We start from the raw sequence: 15,145 nt of genomic DNA, 5'->3' as shown, positions 1-15,145 counted from the left end.
AAAAATTTTGAATCTCTGTGTTTCTTGGGAGAGACCCAGATCATCAGACAGTTCTTCAGCGAACCCGTCACTCCCAGAGCTCAGTGAGGATGAGGGTCCGGGGCTGCAAAGGGGAGTTCTGAGGCACTCAGAACTTTGAGTCTAGCGCCTGCTGAGCTTCTCCTGTTTCTCCACAGGAGGATGGGCAGGGCACAGGCTTCACACTTCCACTCAGTACGGCTCCTGTGTTGGGCCTGGAGCAAGTGGAGGGAGGTAAGGCTTTGGCATGGGCACAGCCTGAGTGTGGCTTTTGGACAGGTGGAGCTGTTTGTCTGCGTGACTCAGACAGACAGATGGTTACCTCCATATATATGCCTCTGGACAAGGGCTACTGTAGCGGCTCAAGGTCCTTTGTGTGCGAGGCTGTTAATTACCTGAACTTACTGACTGGAACGTTCCTGGTCTGGCCACTCACAGAAACTCTACTCAGGGTGTAACATTGAAGCCAACTCCTGTCCAGCATTTCCTGTCAGCTCCTTGCTCACCCACCAAGCCCTAGGAGGGGTGTGTGTGTGTGTGTGTGTGTGTGTGTGTGTGTGTGTGTGTATTTGTAGATGAGATTGAGACTCAGTGTATTCCCCGTATGTGAGCTCACTCACAGAGTGAGAACTCAGAGGCACTGCCGCCGTGAGCTCCCACTGGCCTGGGCCCACAGTCCCTCCCCACTCTTTCCTGTGCACAGGGCCTAGCTCTGAGGATGGAGGAGCAGCAAAAGCTGAAGCGTGCAGCCCTGCACAGCCAGCGCACCCTGCTCCACAGGGCTCTGCAGAAGTGGCTGGTAGGAGCCAGTTCTTTCTTCTGGGTCTCCTCAGTTCGGGGTAGGGGAGGCTTCTGGACGCATTTCCATTCCTTCCCAGAGTGATCCGACAAGGCTCTAAACATCAGGTACCCTGGAAAGTGCTACCTGGGGTGCCAGCCTTCCTTGAAATCTGGTTTCTAAGAGTCCAGGAGCTGGGCCTTATGGGACATTATATTGGTGATGGGTGCCGGCCTTGGAATGGAGACCTTCAACCTCTTCCCACTGTGATAGCTCTGGGCATGGCAGCCACTGTGGTAAACACACCTCTGAGGCCTACTTGTACAGAGAGAAGTGTGGGCCCGGGGCAGCCTCCAGTCCTTCTCATCTCCCACAGGTTTACCAGGACAGGATGAGGAGTGTTCTTCAGGAGGTTGCAGCCAGGGAAAGACAGCACAACAGGCAGCTGCTGTGGTGAGTCCTGAGTGCCTTGGATCTCTCAGGCTTAGGAAAGACCTCCAGAATCAGGTATGGGTGGGTGGGGCAGTCCTGCCTCAGGCCTTGCAGATAGTGGCCTCTGTGCCTCCTACTGCTTAAGTGTTTGACTCTGGCTTTCCCTCAGCAAAGCAAGCCTCTCATCTTCTGGCTCACCTCAGTATGTCTTGATCTGCCCTGAGCAGGTAACCTGGAAGGCACTCCCATACGGACCCCTCACCAGAGACCCACACAGGAGCCCGTTTGTCGAGCTCTGAGCCTTTTTTCCTCCACGCTTCACCCCTAACCTTCTGTACCTCCTGGTACACTATTTCATCCCATTCCTGTCTGCAGTCTGCAGTCTCTCTGTCTGCTCCCAACTGTCTGTCCCAGACCGTCTGCCCCTCTAGGACCGTCTGTAACTCTCACCCCACCCCACTCCTTATAATCCGAGTTCTGAACTCATCTTTCCCAGTTGGACTCTCCTGTCCCCTCCCCCTTTGTACTTGTTCAGCACAGGCTGTTCTGACTGTGTAGGCCGTGGCCCTTGTGGACTTTACACCATCACTCCTCTGAAGTTCCCACAAGGCACCATCCAGTCCCTCAGACAGTCTAGAACGAGAGAGCAAGTAGGCGCTGGGGTTCATGCCCCTCTTATCTCACTGTGAATCACCTGAAGTGTCATCGTCTGGTTACAGCTGTGCTCTCTTTATCGTGTACCTACTGAGGACTCGGTGGTGGCCACCAAGTCCCAGCTAGTGCCTGGTGCAGACCAGACACTCAGCATCTGTTGTTAGGCGTAGGCAAACTTGAGCGTCATGAGGCACAGAGTCCTTACTCAGGCATGGGGAAGTGTGTTTCACAGAGGCCTCCCAGGCCCATTCACACTTCGGTCACTCTCCTCACCTGACTCATGTCTTTGCAGGTGGGTGTTACATCGCTGGAGAGAAAACACCATGGCCCGTTTGGATGGGGCCAAAAAAACCTCTCAAGCTAGAGTCCACTACAACAGGACTCTGTGCTCCAAGGTGAGGTACAAACTGGTTTCCAGGGAGCTTGGGGCTCACATTCCAGTCCTTATTAATTGGCACTTAGTAGGAACCTTCCACAGTGGGTGGGTGACTGTCTTTCACACACGCATGTCTGTAGGCATTTCTGTTTGTGCTGAGATAGGAATCAGTGTTCATTCAAATGTGTCAGACAGGAACAAACTAGTTCTTACCAGATCCAGTATTTCCACACATGTGCAGCACTGAACTCAAATAAAGCAAGGGGGCTGCTGAGATTCAGAATCCTTGTTGGAAGACTGTGCAGATCTTACCCACTGGCTCTCAGATTGCATGGCTCCGAGGCTTGCTAGAAAGATGGGGCCTCCCAAGAAGTCCTTGGTTATCTATTTTGAAATGACCCAGACCACCTCGTTTCCTTGTCTGGATATATGAATCTCATTTCTTTCCTTTTGTTTCTTCTTTGAGCACAACTACTAACAAACTACAGCCAACCTCCCTGAATGACCAGCAATCACCAACTGCCTATTAGGGCTCTAGCATTTATATACCCTTCCAAAAGTTCCCAGAATTCCAAACGTCACAGGATCTGCAGCTGCAAACCACACCCCTGCTAGAGCATGAGGCTGGAGCATGCTAGAGCATGTCAGCTGCTGCAGACAGCCCGAAGCAGCCGCACATTCCCAAACCTGAGGTAGAAACAGCTGCATGGGTCTGTAACTCCTGTCCTGGAGTTAGAGTCAGAGTAAGAGAGGATCGTGGGAACTCACTGGCTAGCTAGTCAGCCAGAACAGGAAGCCTCAGCCTCAGAGACCTTGTCTTAGGGAATGAATGGAGAGCGACTGAGGAAGACATTGGATTTTTGGGTCCTCTACAGCCATACACATGTGCACACATACACACACATACATGCACACACCCCACACAAAGAGTTTTGTTTTATCTTTTGAGATATGGTCTTACTATGTAGCTCAGACTAGACTGGAACTCTCTATGTAGATCAGGCTGGCCTCAAACTCACAGAAATCTATTTGTCTTTGCTACCCAAGGTCTGGGGTTAAAGTGTGCACCACCTCACACTACCCAGAAAGGGTTTTGTTACTAGGTTTCCTGTGTAAGAAAAGATATTCCAGGTGGTGGTGGTGCCTTTAATTCCAGCACTCAGGAGGCAGAGGCAAGTGGATCTCTGTGAATCTGAAGCCAACCTGGTCTACAGAATGAGTTCCAGGACAGAGAACCAGGGCTGCACAGAGAAACCCTGCCTTGGAAACCAAAACACTGGAGTATAATCTATGTAACAACTTCATTTCTTAGGGCACAGTGTGAAGTTTAAATCCTCCTGATAGGGAAGTCCCAGTGTCTTGAGTTGTCAGACTTCCCTTTAAGGGACCATATGGCTGGCTACTTCCTAGATGTGCTTGAGAGCCAACTGTTAACTCCTCAGGTCTTTCCCCTAGAGGACCCAGCATTGGTCACAGTGTGACCTTGATATCAAAGTATGAAATGACCACTGTCTTTTCCTGCCCGTCCACAGGTCCTGGTCCAGTGGCGGGAGGTTACATCAGTGAAGATATATTACCGACAAAAGGAGGCAGCTGCCCTCAGGGAGGCCCGGAAAGCACTGGACAGGGGTAAGAGAGGCCTGTGGGAACAGTGACTCGAGGAGTGTGCTGTGACGCAGGACTTCCTGAGGTTCTGTGTGCTCTATGGGATCTGTCCATGAGTGCTCATTCCCTGATGCTCCCATGGCCAGCAGGCTTCAAACAAGAACTCATTTCTCTCAGCGTCAGAGGCCAGAGGCTCTGGAGAACCCTTCCCGGGCTCTTCTAGCTTCTGGTTGTCGCCCTCCCTGGTCTTCCTTGGTGATGTATGTATGTGTGTGTGTGTTTGTGTACACATATACATATACACATATACATATATAATTATATGATATATATTTATATAATATATATTATATAATTTATTAAGTAAACTTTTAAATAATATTATCCACATCATACCTGAGTTGCTCAGAATCCAGTACTTGTCTTTGAGGCTGGACCTCAACAACCATCAGTACAGAATAGCTGAGGTCTTACTGGCGCAGGAAGCAGGGACGACAAGGTGGTTATGCAGTCTACTAGGTGGGGTGCGTGCCTCAGGAGCCCAGAAAGTTTCTGAAGAACTGTTCATTCTTAGTCTGTGAAGCTTGAAATGCTGGTTTTGCTATGAGCAAAGGAATGAGCAGTAGAAGCATCGACAGGGCCATCTCTGAAGGACTTTTCTTAAAGGGGGTAGTGGCACAGGGTAGGTCCTTGGGACGTGGAATTTAGGGGGCTAAGCCCAAAACACCGTCCATGGGAGGGTGGAAGTAGCATTGTGGTTTGGTACCTTCTAGTTTGTTTGTTTTTGAGATGGGGGTCTCTATAGTCCTGACTGTCCTGAACTCACTATGTAGACCAGGCTGGCCACCAACTCACAGACATGCATCTGCCTCTGCCTCCTGAGTGCTGGGTTTAGAGCTTGTGCTCATCGTCCTGTCTGATATTAGGCCTCAGGATTTCTGCTGCACCTTTCTAGAGCTGTGGGGCAGACACCGTTAGACTCAGGAATGGACTTTACAAAGGGTAGGCTTGGAGGCCCAGCACTTGGAAGGCAGGAAGGAGGCATGCTGGGGCAAGGAGCCTGAGGGCAGCCTAGCAACACTAAGCACCCTTCCTCTGTCTCTCCCATTCTTTCTTCGTAAGATTACATCATTGCTCCCTTCCCTCTCCTGCCCACAAACTGCTTCTGCTCTTTCAAACGCTGACCTCTGTTCTCGTCGTTGTTATATGTATCCTGCTCGTCAGTGTGGTGCCACTCACATGTTCTCGGGCTGAGCTCTCGGTAGTGGAGAACCAATTGCTCAGCGCCTTCCTGGGAGACTTTCTCCCACTCTCCGCATGTCTTAGTTTCCTAAGGAGTTCTTTGTGTAGAGCTGCGGCCCGGGCCTTCCCCCGTCTGTGGCATGTCCATTGGTGTCGTCCTTATTTGGGCAGTTTTGTTGATGGCGTCTGACATTACTAGGAGACACATCCACGGCAAACTCCCTGATCTTCGGGTTCTTAGGATTTTCCTTTCCCTCTTCCAACGTGCTCCAGAGCATCAGGCATCAGGTGTGGGCGTTCTGTGCATGCCTCAGGCGGGCGCGGGTTCCGTAACTGCATTTTGTTCTCCTCTACTTCAGTACCTTCCTGTTAAGTTGTTACTTAGCGATGACGCTGCTGTCATGGTAGCTAGGGAGATAGGTACACTTAAAGCTGCACCTAAGATGTGAAATGGCTGGTGGAGACCATCCAAGATAAGGCTCGTGACTGCTGCCTTGTCTGGAGCCTGCGTTAGGCATTCCCAGGCCCCAGCCTTCCACAGTGGCCATGGACCCTGGGGTGTTTTTTTCTCATAAAAGGCTGACTGTCTCATCACATAACCTCTCCACTGTCTAAGCCTTCCTTGCCACAAAAGCCACTTAATGAGTGAAAATCCTGCGTAGTCAGCGGGTTCCATCTGCCTCAGGTCGTCTCCGGACCTGGCTTCAGCGGTGGCAGGTCTGCAGGCAGAGGGAGGCTCAGCAGACATTCCGGCTGCAACAGGCGGCTCAGCATCACCGCCGGCAGCTGCTAGCGGGAGCAATGGCCAGGTGGAAGGCGTACCATCTGTGTTGTGTCAGGAAAAAGGTGAGACCCGTGGTGGCAGCTCTCCAGGCTCTGCATGAGTCTGGGGTATTGAGCAGGCACCTGTGGCTTGGGGAGGGGTCTTTAGACAGAACTCCGGGCAGAAGGTATTAATGCTGGGATTCTGCAGGAACAAGACTGCGGGAGCTGCTGCAGGCCTTCCGTAGATGTAGGAATAGCCAACCTCAGAATCAAGTCTACCCCACAGAAGGCTGCTCAGAACTGAAATCTGCTTTCTCCTGACCCCTGACTTTCTGGATTTGGGGAAACTATGGGGCTATCAGACCTCTAACTTGTGCAGGAGCCCTTGGCATCTGGGACAGCTCTTGGCACAAAGGTGTTCACTTGGGTGGCGTCTTACCCTGCGCAGCTGCCCCAGTGGCTAGGGATAGACCCTGAGTTAGGCTGTAATATGTGGTGTCTGACCCCTTGTGCATTCGCTCTCCAGTTTCTGCAGAGGCAAGCTGCCCAGCTCCTGGCACAGAGACTCGGTCGGGCCTGTTTCTGCCAGTGGAGGAAGCAGGTGAGAACCCATGTAGCACTTCTCGCCTATTGGCCATCTCAGCCCCACATCTAGCTCAGTCTTTAATACTGTCTTTGTCCCAGGGCTCCATGCCTGGGCCCCACCCCAGCCCTGCACCATCAGCTTCCTTCATATGCCATTTGTAGAAGGCTAGTCTCTTCAAATCAGGTTTCTCTTACAGTGTCATCTTAAACGCTGGAATAATACCCCAAAATTAATGTGAAATGAATTTTAAGTCTCTGTTGGGGTCTTGATAAAAACCCAGAAGGCCACACATAGTGTGCCCAGCAAAGCCAAGTTTATAGACTGCTCTTGCTCTAGGCAGAGAGCCTGCGGCTCTGCTCCCTCCCACAGCATTGCTCTGTGAACCCTGTGGGCTGTCCGCTCCCCGCCTCTTGAGTGCTCTGAGCATTCTTTTTGTCCTGTTTGTCTCCATTCATAGTCCCTGAACAGACCGACGATCTCAGGCCAGGGCCTGAACTTCCCAGTAGGAGGAGGGTAGATGCGTTAGCTGGTGAGCTGAGAGTGGCCATTGCCATGTTGCCTGTGCACTCCTCTGAATAACCCAATCATTCCGGCCCACAGCTGGCAGTCAGGAAGCAAGAACAGTGGGGCACAGCCAGGGCCCTGTGGTTCTGGGCCTTCTCCCTACAGGCAAAGGTAATGGTTTTACAACTCCCTGGCTACTCCTGCCTTCAGGGGCTGCTCTGTGGGCTGGGTCATGGGCTCCCTCATGGAAGGCCGAATCTCATTTCTTGCCCTCTTTCTTCTGCAAGGTGTGGGCTGCATGGCTGGGCTTCGTACTTGAGAAGAGGAGGAAGAAGGCACGGCTGGAGCAGGCTATGCAAGCCTACCACCAGCAGCTCCTGCAGGAGGGGGCCACGCGGCTTCTGCGCTTCACGGCTGGCATGAAGGCGCTCCGGCAACAGCTCCAGGCCCAGCAGCAGGTCCAGGTAAGCCAGAGCTGCTGGTGAGGAGCTGGCAGGGCAGAGCAGGGCGGCGCAGGGCAGGGCAGGGCGGGGCGGGGCGGAGCAGGGCAGGGCGGGGCGGAGCAGAGCAGGGCGGAGCAGGGCAGGGCGGGGCAGGGCAGGGAGGAGCAGGGCAGGGCGGAGCAGGGCAGGGCAGGGCGGAGCAGGGCGGGGCAGGGCAGAGCAGGGCAGGGCAGGGCGGGGCGGAGCAGGGCAGGGCGGGGCAGGGCAGAGCAGGGCGGAGCTCATGGGAAGCTGTGTTGTAGGCAGCCCACAGCCTCCACTGTGCAGTCCGCCACTGTGCTGAGCTCTGGAAGAAGAAGGTACTCGGTCCAGACAAGACTTCTCAACCTCCAGCACCCATCGCATTCAGCAGAAGAGTGACGTTTAAGGATTTCTCTCTCTCTGGACTTGCTGCTGAGGCTGGAGATGCTCCCCTGTCTCAGGGCGTCCTGGGAAGTTTGGCAGTAGCTGCTGGAGAGCCCTTCATCCCAGAACTGTGAGTGGCCTGTGGCTCACCTCTGCCTCTAGTCCTAGAGCAGACCAGAGGAACAGTGGGAAGGGCAAGATGAGAGCTGCTCAGGGCCCTCTGTCAGGCCACTCTTCCCTAGACACTGGGGAGTCAGAGGAATTTCACGATTTGTCCTTTCCCAAGCTCCACTTTTTGTGGGTACCTGATCTTCTCTCCACCTCCTTGGATGGCTTCTCTCAGCCCTGTGCACACCACCCTTGAGGGGTAGTTGTCATTCCCAGAGTAACCAGCACTGAGTCTCAGAACTCATGGTGGGTAGAGTGCTCTGTCCCCTCACCCCTAACCTTGGCAGTACCCTGACCATCTCGAGGGTCTCGATAGGAAAGAACACGTCGTCCGCTTGCTGTGAAGGAAGAAGAAACAGGTACAGCTCTAGCGTCCAGGAATCCAGCGGACTGCAAGGGTTATGGTGAGGTGTCCTGGCTCAGACCTACCCTGTGCACACGCTGGCTTTCAGTCTCCCTGTAAAGTGCCAAGGACTGAACCTTAGAAAGATCTCAGGTCCTCCTGCAGACCTTGTCAGTCCAAGGAACAGACGATTTCTCTCCAGCAATGAGGCCCGCCCATCACGGAAACAGCCTCGACGTCCGTCCTTCCTGCTGGAGCGTGTGCAGAGCCAGAGGTCCCCAGAGCGGTGCACCCTCGGGGAGCAGCAGTAAGTTGAATGGTTGGGAGTCCAAAAGCACTGAAATCTACGTGGCCCTATATTTTATTGGATGTGTGGTCCTTTTAATCCAGAGAAAGGTTCCATGTTGTGACCAGCTCCTGCTTCTGCTCAGGTTACAGAAGACCCCAGAAAAGGGTCAGAGTATGGCTCCACCAGGAGGCTCTTCCCTGACGCGACCCTTCCTACCAGTGGTGCGGCCAAATGTTTCTGGTCCGAAGCTGCCTCCTACAGCAAGCCCAGGCCTGGAGCTGTTGCCTCCTTCCTCATTCATGCCCCATGGGGTGAGGGACGCTGCCAGGGTGAGCTCTCCACCGGGCTGTCCCTCACTCTCCTTGGTGTTCATCCTCCAACCCTTACTACTCTTCTTTCTAGAATCCCTTGGCCACTTGACAAGCGTGGGTACCCTGCACACCAGGCCTAAAACCAGCAGTGACTGTTCTGCTAACACCCAGCCCTTGAGCAATGTCTGGTGGTGGGACAGCCAGAAGAACCTTATAGGCTCCCAGCAGGGCCTCTGGTCTTGGGGGACAGGTGGAAGCTTGCAGTGGGAAGAGGAAGAAATTGAGGGTCTGTTACAGAGCACCACATCTGGCCTGGACCCAGAGCACTAAGTGCTGGGGCAGCCATGAGCTGCGGTGTGGTCAGACATGCAATTGCTCTGGCCGCAGCTTCTCACTGTGGGGGTGACATTCTGTTGGGGACCGTAGGACAGGACTTGTGGTAGGTATGGTGAGGGAGGAAAAGGAGTCCAGGGACACTTAGAATTCTTGTACTAAAAGGAATCTGGGATGGAGTCTAGTGTCTGGTGAGACAGTTGGTCCCTTTTACCTCATCAGATCTGGGAGAGCAGCGCTCAATCGGCCTTCAAGGCTATGAGTAGCTACGGTGCAGGGCAAAGCGTCACATAGAAGAGCATGGGGGACACAGGGTCCTGGGTGAGGTAGCCAGGGGGTGCTCCTGAAAACAGTTGGCAGCTCCTAAAAGTTGGGGCTGACTGAGGATGGGTGGAGACAGGAAGGAGGCAGTTTCTGGTGATGCGTGGCTGGTGACAGAAGTGATATACCCCCAGGCCCACCACTTAGGTGGTAGAGGCAGGAGGATGGAGAGATGAAAATGAGCCTGGCCTTTACAGCAAGATTCTCAGTCAATATTTAAAAATTAGCGGCATATAGAAGAGAAGACTTGGGGGGGGGGAGTACAGGAGTGGTGGGATGGGAGTGCCTCCCTGGACCAGTCCTGCCTTGTGGCTAGAGGCAGGGCAAGGCTATGTGTGCTGGCTAGTCACGCTTGTCACTGCAAGGCCCAGTGGGCAATGAATCAGTGACAGGACTCACTTCCCAGGGTCCCTACTAGCTTCCTTGTTCAGCATTCACCATTTTTTCTCTACAGGTGTCAACAAAGCCCAGCATCTCTGGACCTCAACCTTGGGGTTGCCCATCCTTAACCAGGGACCCTGATCCCCATCTTCTGCTCCCTGGAGATTCCACAAGCACCAGGACTGGGCCTGGTTATGGCTCTGAGACTACAGGTAAGTCAAGGTGCTGGGGCCACCCTCCACCAAAGCCCTACCCGTCTCCTTGGTTCTAGAGGGGACGGTGGGCAAGGTCAAGCTTATCCTCCTGTTGCTGCAGGCCACACCGAGCTTGAGGCCGAGTTGGAGGGCATCCAGCAGCAGTTACAACACTACCAAACCACCAAGCAGAACCTTTGGTGAGGCCCACCAGGTGCCCTAGGACCTGTCTGTGGGAATAGCTGTGGCTTGAAGAGGAGGCAGGTGGTTCCATTTCCTGCAGCAGGGCTGGGGTCAGTGTTCTCTGCCACCTTTACCCACTCTAAGAAGGCCAAGCCCTGCCTGCCTACCATTCGGAGGCTTGGTACCCACCCAACAACCATAACTAATGCTGACAAGGTACAGAGTGTGGCCTGGGTTCTAGTTACACCCGGTAATCTGGGGACTGTTGACATACAGCAGCAGCTTTCAGAGACCTCGGGAGAAAGGGGACAGGAAGGGCAGTTTCACACAGGCTCATTCTCTCAGCACTTTATTAGCCAGTGTGCCTCTTCAAAGGGCTCCCTTGAGGCTGTGTCAGAACCCAGCCCAATAGGTGTCCCCTTCTCCAGGTCATGCCAGCGACAAGCCAACAGCCTGCGTAGGTGGCTGGAGCTAAGCCAGGAGGAGCCAAGCTGTGAGGACCTCCATCTAGAAGAGCAGGTGAAAACAGAACTGGAGGAGGTAAGTAAGGTAAGGCCCAGGTCGGCCCAGCTTCCTTGTCCCTCCCACTTCTCCCTCCCTCCCTCCCCAGGTGGAACTACAGATCCAGCAGCTGGCTAAGGAGCTCGAGGCCCAGCGGCAGCCTGTCGGTACATGCATTGCTCGTGTTCGGGCCCTGAGACGGGCTCTGTGCTAGTGGGCTTGCCCCTAGGGTAAGGATACCCAACCCTCAACAACAAAACACAAAGCTACAATAGTTTTTTGTTTAATCTCAAAATGTCTTGCAATTAAATGAATTACTGTTCAGAAGTCTCCTTATTTTTCATACAAAATACTGTATTACTGATACAGTTGAAAAGTTAAATGATTTCTCCCTGTGTGGAGAAATTCATGGCATTCCCAAGATCATCATGAGCTCTGGTCTTGTCCGTACTACTGGGTTCCCCATGGCCCATATAACTGTTTTCCAGGCACTGACCACCATACCCTCTGCCTTCAACACAGTCCCTAGACCAATAGCAGCATGCCCTACTTCTGCAGGGCTGGGCCTCCACCTGTCCAGACTTTACCAGGCAAGCCAGTAATTGGTCTTGCCTACCAGGTAGCAAAAGGATTCAGCCAGCTTCTTGAGGTCTACAAAGGTCTACATCATTAGTCACCGTCCTCAGAAGACACTGGCAGAGTCCAGGATATACACATTTAGCAATACATAAATGCTTTTACTTTTCCAGCAGGCAGACAGGAGGAATTTGGGAACAGAAAGCAGTTATGAAGGCCATGTGGCTTGCTCTAGGAAGACACTGGATCCACAGTCTGTGTCCAGGAGGCACCTCACCCTGTGCATAGTGAGGGGAGGCAGAGAAGCCAGAGTGAGCAGAAGGCCCTGAGACAGGTGGGGTAGCTAGAGGGTGTGGCAGTACATAACCGTTCTCACAATACACTGCCAGGAGTTCAGGAGGGGGAAGCCTCTGGCTTCCACACAATTTTAAAACACACCTCAGAGTGATTCTGGGGTCAATCACACCTACCCACACTCTGTAAAGGGCCTAGGTCCTGACAGACCCAGAACCTCTCCTCTGCACTTCTAGACAGGCAGGGACACATCATTCAGGTCCGAGAAGGTCAGTCCCGCAGTGCCTGGGGCTCCACTGAAGACCCTCATGCTCTTGTGTGGAAAGATCCCTTGGCAGCCACAACCAAGAGGACTAGAGGGAGCCCAGTGCTTCCCCAAAGAGGATCTTCTGCCCTGCCTTCAGCCTGAAGTTGAAGTCCTTAGGTGCCTCAAAGATGAGTACAATGGTGGAGCCCAAGTTGAACTCGCCAAGGGGCTCACCCTTGCGCATGGGAATGCCCTCCTTGTTGGCATGTGTTACAAAGCTCAAGTCATTGTAGGAACCCTTGCTGTAACTGGGGCTGTTTGTGTGCAGGTCCTAGGGGTAAGAAGGAAAAAGTTAATTAGCCTTGTTGTCTGTCTGTCCTCAACCCTGCCCAGACAAGGGGCAGAGACAGCCTTTCAGGGCAAAGGCCTATCACTAACCAATACTCCCAGTACCCGCTGTGACCCTGACAAGGAGGGGCAGGGGTCAGACATACATGCTGCAAGGCTAGTGCCGGCAGCAGTCCCTGACACCTGAAAAGGCGAAGTGGGTACCAGGTTTTCTCACACAAGCCAACTAACTCTACCCTCCTGCATGCTCCACCTTTGCTCTGATCAGGGCTCCTGGCAGAAGCGTGTGTTAGGAGTGGGGCTGCTTCCTCACCCCACCAGCCATCTCCAGGCAGGTGAATGGCCACAGATTGGGCAACGGGGAGAGGGAGGATGAGCTGGCATGGGTGTCTACAGAGCAGCTGAACACCCCTCCCCCACTACAAAATTTATAAGCTCAAAGATCTGGCTGTACAGCAAATGAAGTGGTTGGACCCAAGGGGTTTGCTCACTTGGTCAAAGTGGATGCGGATAGAGCCCACATTGGTGGCTCCCACTGCTGTCAATGAGAAGAACCCATGTTTCCAGTCTCCAGTTAGGACTACACGCTCATTGTGACAGAAGAGCTCTTTGATCCACCGGGCCATGCCAGGGTTCACTGACATCAGGGAACCTGAAGAGACAAGAGAACATGCTACTTCCTCCTCAGAGCCTGATGTGTTCACAGCAGAATGGCTGCAGAGCCATAGGGACTCACAGGCCAAGCATTCCAAATTCTAAGCAGGACCCCTATAGCCAGCCATCCTCAAGCAGTCACCTCCTGGCCTTGAGAATACCAGTCTAATGCCCAGTCCTCTCAAGTCAAAAGGCCAAGGACCTCTAATGCCCACAAACACATATCTCTCCCATCCCTGGGCAGACCTGGGAAGTGGCGCCGATGTGAGACAGTCCAGTCAGTGGGGGAGTGAAAGCAGTGGTAGTCTCCTGGGGCCAGGTAGATGACACAGTGGTAGAGCTCATTCCCTTCCCGGGTGACCAGCTGGTTTCTGAAGGAGTCACAGGAGGAGGCTATGGGGTGGGACAGAAAGAAGGCCTGGCTTTTTGACACTGTACATGGCCTTCGTGTAGCCTGCTGCCCCAAAGCCTTCCCAGCCTTTATCCCCTCAGCCCCTACCTATGCCCATTGTTAGGAGCCTTCAACGTCAACCCAGCTCCGACCCTGACTGAGCAATGACCCACCTGGAGGGAAGGGCAGGTCCTCTGTACAGGCTCGGGGGCCCAGGAATGACTCCAAGGAGTAGGTCACACCCTTTACTTGCTCCACCTCAGAGTTCTTCACCTGCCCAAAGGTGAGGATCTTGCCATCTGATGGGCTGATCTGGAGGAGACAGAGTTCTGATGGTAAGGAGGGGGTAGGCCTCGCCTTCAGTGGCTACCACCTGCCAGGCACTCGGGAGCTCTGGCCCAGGTAGTGAGGGAGCATCCCAGAGTCCCAGCCAATGTGGTGCTGCTGCTAAGCCCTGCTTAAAGGTGGACAAGGATCTATTTCCTAATGAAGAAAGGACAAGGGCCAGCCAGGCCTTACCACACTGTGCAAGCCACAGACAGGCCGAGCCTGAGGCTTCAGCTTACGCCGGAAGAACTCGCTGAGGTTTCGGTAGTGCTGCAGGTCCTCCACAGCAGCCTCCGTCATGTTCACCCCGAAGGTCCAGATATACAGGCTGTAGACTGGCCTCCGGAGCCAGGAAGGAAGTTCTACCTGGTTGAGGCGACCACAGGCACGTGACAGCAAACGTGTTGGCACAGACTTATACAGGGACACCTGTAGGCCACAGTGTAGGAGAGCGTGTTGGTCACAAACTTAAATGCTTTCATACACTCCAACCCCCTACCGCCACATGAGTGAGTGAGAGAGAAACTCCAGAGAAGCCCCCAGGCAGGCCCAAGTGTTCAGGATGGTTTGTGAGATGGCTGTTTCTCAGAAGGAACCAGACTGTGCTCATCAAATACTCCAACAAGGGCTGGATGTACATGTAGCCTGCGTCATTTTTGCTATTTCACACAAAGGTCAAAGAGCAGCTGCCTTAGTGCCAAGGTGGAGACTGGGGGGATAGTCTCGGTTGTTGCAAATGGAAGGCGGAGACAGAAATAGACCTGGTGCAAGCCTGAAAGACTAAGAGGCATGCTACCCTTGTCCCAGATCGTGCTCACATTCCAGACAACTCAAGGAGGCACCGGACTCCCGAGACGCAGGGGCAGCCTTACAGTCCAGAACACCCTCTTTACAGGGAGAAGGATGGTGTTTTCACTGCCAGACCTATAGTGTCACCCTGCCACATCTGCACCTGAGCAAGCCCGTGGGCTCTCTCCACAGAGGCAGGAAGAGACAGGCACCAGTCCCACTTTGAGGCCAGAGGGTCCTGCAGGACTCTTGGGCGTCTGCTTACCACTGCTGTAGTGGCAGCAGCAACTCCCTTAGGTGAAGCAATTTTACCAAGTTCTAACAGTCCTCACCCACAAGAAATCAGTGTCTCCTGGTGATGCCTAGTGACTTGGCCAGAGCGCTATACAGTGGCCTCAGGCTATGCTCTAGTGTCTGGTATACTCCCTTGAGCTTTTGTGGTGCCTACCTAGGCTACTAGTGGCCTAGGAGCAGGGCTTTCTTCTTGGAGTTAGCCTGTCAAGAAACTGAGAACAAGAGAGCCTTCCCGGAACATGCTGGCCAGGACCTTCCTGGAGCAGCCGCCTGTTCAGTCCTGAGCTTCTCAAGCATGGATTCCAACTAATAGGCCCAGCCTGGCTGCAGCCTTCCTAAAATGCCTTCTGCTTACTTGGACTTTTCTTACAATCACCTCTGTTTTCTTCTGCA

The 15,145-nt window shown here is 53.5% G+C and overlaps 2 protein-coding genes across 14 annotated transcripts in view; one reads left to right on the top strand and one right to left on the bottom strand.

The window, feature by feature from the left end:
- Sfi1 (SFI1 centrin binding protein) overlaps positions 1-11,156 on the top strand; it is a 57,389-nt gene extending 46,233 nt beyond the window's left edge. For 2 of the 6 annotated variants that reach the window (XM_063273185.1, NM_001191682.1), the window contains 16 exons: positions 177-252; positions 722-817; positions 1,173-1,249; positions 2,175-2,277; positions 3,791-3,887; positions 5,791-5,951; positions 6,397-6,471; positions 7,057-7,131; positions 7,248-7,424; positions 7,706-7,938; positions 8,522-8,626; positions 8,751-8,937; positions 10,028-10,166; positions 10,270-10,348; positions 10,760-10,871; positions 10,942-11,156. In XM_063273185.1, coding sequence (XP_063129255.1) covers positions 177-252; positions 722-817; positions 1,173-1,249; positions 2,175-2,277; positions 3,791-3,887; positions 5,791-5,951; positions 6,397-6,471; positions 7,057-7,131; positions 7,248-7,424; positions 7,706-7,938; positions 8,522-8,626; positions 8,751-8,937; positions 10,028-10,166; positions 10,270-10,348; positions 10,760-10,871; positions 10,942-11,046 — 1,897 coding nt within the window. In that variant the 3' untranslated portion in view covers positions 11,047-11,156. The other 4 variants (XM_039091999.2, XR_001841023.3, XM_039092000.2 and 1 more) reach the window with 4 other exon arrangements.
- Pisd (phosphatidylserine decarboxylase) overlaps positions 11,100-15,145 on the bottom strand; it is a 49,079-nt gene continuing 45,033 nt past the window's right edge. For all 8 annotated transcript variants that reach the window (XM_017599508.3, NM_001377107.2, XM_039092441.2 and 5 more), the window contains 5 exons: positions 13,862-14,098; positions 13,516-13,654; positions 13,198-13,344; positions 12,789-12,949; positions 11,100-12,280 (listed from right to left, as the gene is read on the bottom strand). In XM_017599508.3, coding sequence (XP_017454997.1) covers positions 12,056-12,280; positions 12,789-12,949; positions 13,198-13,344; positions 13,516-13,654; positions 13,862-14,098 — 909 coding nt within the window. In that variant the 3' untranslated portion in view covers positions 11,100-12,055. The remainder of the gene's footprint in view (positions 12,281-12,788; positions 12,950-13,197; positions 13,345-13,515; positions 13,655-13,861; positions 14,099-15,145) is intronic.

The sequence above is a fragment of the Rattus norvegicus genome, chromosome 14 (assembly GCF_036323735.1).
Source record: "Rattus norvegicus strain BN/NHsdMcwi chromosome 14, GRCr8, whole genome shotgun sequence".
Lineage (NCBI taxonomy): Eukaryota > Metazoa > Chordata > Mammalia > Rodentia > Muridae > Rattus > Rattus norvegicus.
The sequence above is the reverse complement of the archived record's forward strand: the minus strand, read 5'-3'. Positions and strand labels throughout refer to the sequence as shown.